The sequence below is a fragment of the Sinocyclocheilus rhinocerous genome, unplaced genomic scaffold (assembly GCF_001515625.1).
Source record: "Sinocyclocheilus rhinocerous isolate Xijiao unplaced genomic scaffold, SAMN03320098_v1.1 scaffold1373, whole genome shotgun sequence".
Lineage (NCBI taxonomy): Eukaryota > Metazoa > Chordata > Actinopteri > Cypriniformes > Cyprinidae > Sinocyclocheilus > Sinocyclocheilus rhinocerous.
The window spans coordinates 67293-71504 of NW_015641107.1; the positions used below are offsets into that span (position 1 = coordinate 67293).

At 33.7% G+C, this 4212-nt stretch overlaps 1 protein-coding gene across 1 annotated transcript in view; it reads left to right on the forward strand.

Moving 5' to 3' along the window:
• LOC107754619 (cholesterol 7-desaturase-like) overlaps nt 1–2701 on the forward strand; it is a 9692-nt gene extending 6991 nt beyond the window's left edge. Inside the window, exons 5-7 of the mRNA XM_016571134.1 lie at nt 659–778; nt 1916–2092; nt 2454–2701. Of these exons, the coding sequence (XP_016426620.1) occupies nt 659–778; nt 1916–2092; nt 2454–2615 (459 nt within the window). The 3' untranslated portion in view covers nt 2616–2701. The remainder of the gene's footprint in view (nt 1–658; nt 779–1915; nt 2093–2453) is intronic.
• Nucleotides 2702–4212: the final 1511 nt, after the last annotated feature.

Below are 4212 nucleotides of genomic sequence, written 5' to 3' on the forward strand. Positions count from 1 at the left end.
TTTAAGGTATCTAATATTTTTATACTTATTTTCCATGATCTAAATATTCTTAAAATTAAAAGTTTGTTGTCATTTGGAAGTGTGTAGGCCTTCTTGCATTATTATGGTGTTACATTATGAATACATATTCAGTGGCATAAAATGGTCTTTAAAATGACAATAATATCGCTTATCGCAATTATTTCCGGGGCAATATATCGCACAACAAAAAGTTGTTATCGTGACAGGCCTAGTAATGAACATGCGTTTTTTATGGTTTTAATTTTAGTTTCAGTTAATGATAATAATCCTGGTCAACAGATTTTATGTCTTTATGTCACAGAAAACTAGGATACATGGTAGAATTAAAATGGACAACACTATCATAAAACCATAAAAATATAGCCGTATCTACTGTAAAAAAAATAGCACTTCCTTGTGTGATTGTCTATGTGTGTTGAATTGGTACTTGGTTAAAGGAGCCTTATAACTACACTTTTGTTGCATTTTAGTTATATAATTCCATTTATATTGTTATTCAAGATTTATTTGATCAATAACTGTCTAAATTTACTTTAAAAAATATGAATATATAAATTACTTTTGTTATGATTTGCTTACCTTTTGCATGTGAAATAAGCAAATGTCTGCGTGGACTTAAGCATTTTTATTTTTCCAGGTGGAGTGGAAGCCTGAGCCTGAGCCGGACAAGCACTGCTCGCAGATGTTGGTGAAACACGCTCTCACCGTGTTCGGACGCCACTGGCCTCTTCTTGATTTGGACGTTGTGGCCAGACAGGTAATGACTGGTCCATCAGCTAGAGGGCGCGTGTGAGCCGTGCAGACTGAAAGAAACGCATGGAGACTGACTGTGATTAGCAGAATGGAAATCAAGTCATGAATGATTTCTTGCACACAACAGCGGTGTCTTGATCTCTGTGTTCTGAAGGTTGTTCGCTGTATTTTAAGCAGTTAGTCGAGTGCATACAGAGCATGCTTTTATGTAAATTAAATGTGTGTGTGTGTGTGTGTGTGTGCGCGCGAGTGTGTTGGATGCTGTAGGATGTGTCAGATTTACAAATGAGATGCTTTTCTTGTATGGTGAAGTATGACTGCAGTTTCTTTGCTTCAGGAATCAAATATTATGGGTAATTTATTTATATTCTGTGCTACAAAAAATATTTAGCTTTTCACAATTTTTTAATGAATTCATAAAAAATGGCAACACTTTAAAATAAGGTTCAATTATTTTTTCTGATTTTTAATGAATTCCTATCTAATGTATAATCAAAATGTATTTTAATTTATGATTTTATTGGTTAATTTATAAATATGCTATTTTTAATTGTTAATATTTGTTTGCTTATATCATATTAACTAATGGTAATTTATATGACCTGAAATATTAAAAATGCATTTTTTATATATTTAAAATGTATTAATAAATACATTTATTTTTAGTATATGTCAAAAATTTAAATTTTTATTCTTATTGTTTATTTGGTGCATTAACTAATGTTAACATATAGAGCCCTATAATGAAATGTAGCCAGCTTTTTGTGTCTATGTAGCAGTCCAAGTCTCAATGTCATAATTTTCCCTCATGGTCAGTTGTGCAACATTTTTCTTTTTTTGTTGTCTGAAAAGGAACTGCCTTGTCGCCATAGTGACGGCGAATAATCCTGACAGTATGTGTGAAAACAGTTGTAATTCAAGGCTGTGCTTGGATCTTCACTTGAAGTTGAAGTTAAAAAGTGTCTGTATATTTGAGAGTGGAAAGTGCTGTTGGCACGAGAGGCAGAATCTGAATTAGAGAAGATTTTGTTATGATTTTTGTGAAATAATCTATTTTATTTGGTCTCACACAGTAGAATGCAGCATAAATGACATTGATTTTACTCCCTGATGATATGAACTATATATTGCATGTTTGTAGGTGGGTCCAGGTGTGGTTTTCCTGCTTTTTGAACACAGTTTTCTGGGTCGGGGTGTGATCATGCACTGCGTTACCCCAGTCGAGCCATTACTGCAGTGTGTATCACACACCATCTTCTACCAGAGCACCATCCCTCCCCTGGTACCCAAATTCATTCTTCGGGCAGAGTGCATTCAGGTAACGCATAAGTGAGGAATCAACAAAGCAGATTTGACATTTCAAATTTTACAGTAATTGATAAATTTGTTACATGTTGCATCTATACACTATTGCTAAAAGTAGTCCTTTATGCTCATCAAGGCTGCATTTATTTGATCAAAAATACAGTAAAACCAGTAATTTTGTGAAATATTATACAATTTAAAATAACTTTTCTATTTGACTGTATTTTAAAATGTAATTTATTCCTGTGATGACAAAGCTGAATTTTCAGAATCATTAATATCAATGTTTATTAAAAGGAAGCTGTTTTGTGTAGTTACAATAACCTTACCAAAGGATGCTTATGGGATCTTAACTTATGGTTTTGCTGTTACAGTTTGAACGAGATGTGATGATCTGGAACAACAAGACGTACATCTCCAAACCTATGCTTGTGAAAGAAGACTCAGCCATTCAGAAACACAGACGCTGGTTCAGTCAGTTCTACAGTGAGAACAGCCCGCGACTGCGCTACCAGCACGACACTCTGGACTTCTGAACATCAACTATGCTTCAGCCCATATGGGTTGCTTAAAGGCCAATACCAATATTTTTTTAACCGAAGCTGATATTTTGTTGGTATTTAAAAAAAAATCATTATGCAAAAATTATAATTATGCAAAAATAAACACAATGCATTTCTTGAGCAGTTCACTCTTTCAACAAACAACTTGCAAAGACAATAAAGCACATGCAAAATAAAAGTGCACTTGCATTTGGATATTACAAGTCCAAATCTGCATATTATTTTTTTATTTTTGTTTTTAGTTTGTTTGGGAAAGTTTGTTCAAACAGTAGCATAAAAGTAGGTGACTTTGTTTTCTATTCTATCTTAAGAGCGTTCTGTCCTTGTTGAAGTGCTTCAGACAATCATCTGTCAGTAAATAACAGTTGTGCATTTCTATCAATGTGCTGCTGAACTGATTGCAGAATTACACACTACAGCTACTGCAGTCTGGCTTCACTGCTGTAATTGGGATTTGACTGTCTGAGAGTCCTCTAAGCTTCAGCAAGCAATAAGCCAAAGCCCAGAATTGCCTTTGTTCTTGCAGAAGCTCCAGCTCTTGTACACAGACCTGTTCGGTAGCACAGTAGACAGAAATGTACAACTGCACTGTGAACTTAGATGCAAAAGGACACAAAGTTCCCATCTCTTAGGGTGCTTTCACACCTGGCCCGTTGTTTCGGAACATGGCGCGTTTCCCCCCTTAGCTCGGTTCGTTTGGTGTTGTCGTTCTATCCTGACGGATGACAGCCGTCACCGTGACAGCTAAGTGGAATCCCGGAAAATAAACCGTGGAACTTTGACCAATGAGACAACAGTTTACTCGCGCGTGACTTGTATTAACAAATTTGGTCTGTTTAGAAACTTTGCCGTGTGAAAGCGACCTGCACCAAGAATAAAAAGCAACATTGTAATAATTTGAATCCCTGTTTCGGAACAAAGCAATCGATCTACAGGTGTGAAAGCACCCTTAGATGTACCTTGAATAATGCAAGCGTGTTGTTCTACCCTCAAGACAGATATAACTGTTTCAACTTAAACTTTGGCACATAACTCACCCCACACAGTTTGTGCTACAGACAGGATACCTAAAAAAGAGGTATGCATTTACTTTCATATGAAATTATACTTAGGAAAAAAAAACATCCCACAGACTTACAATGAGGGCTCTTTTGACTTGAGGCAGCATAGCATAGTGTTTTATTTTTTTTTATATTTTAAATTTAATTTTTTTATGTTTTTCTCAAATTAAAGTTATGCTAAAATGTATATATTTATATATACAGTATAATGCTTATGGGTAAAATGAGAATCTATATATATATATATACGCACACACATAGACAGATGATAGTATTTTATTGTAAAATCTAAATTCATATATATATATAATATGAAAAAGTAAAAATTTCTAATAATAATAAAATATAATATATAATAAAAATGTCCTTTATATAAACACATTTTTATTTCATATAATTTTAATTATTTCTATGTTATTCGCAGAGCATAGGGGTTGTTTTTTTAAATCTATTTCTATTTATCTATTTTTTGTATCTTTTTCTAAAATTAAAGTTATATTAACAGTGTT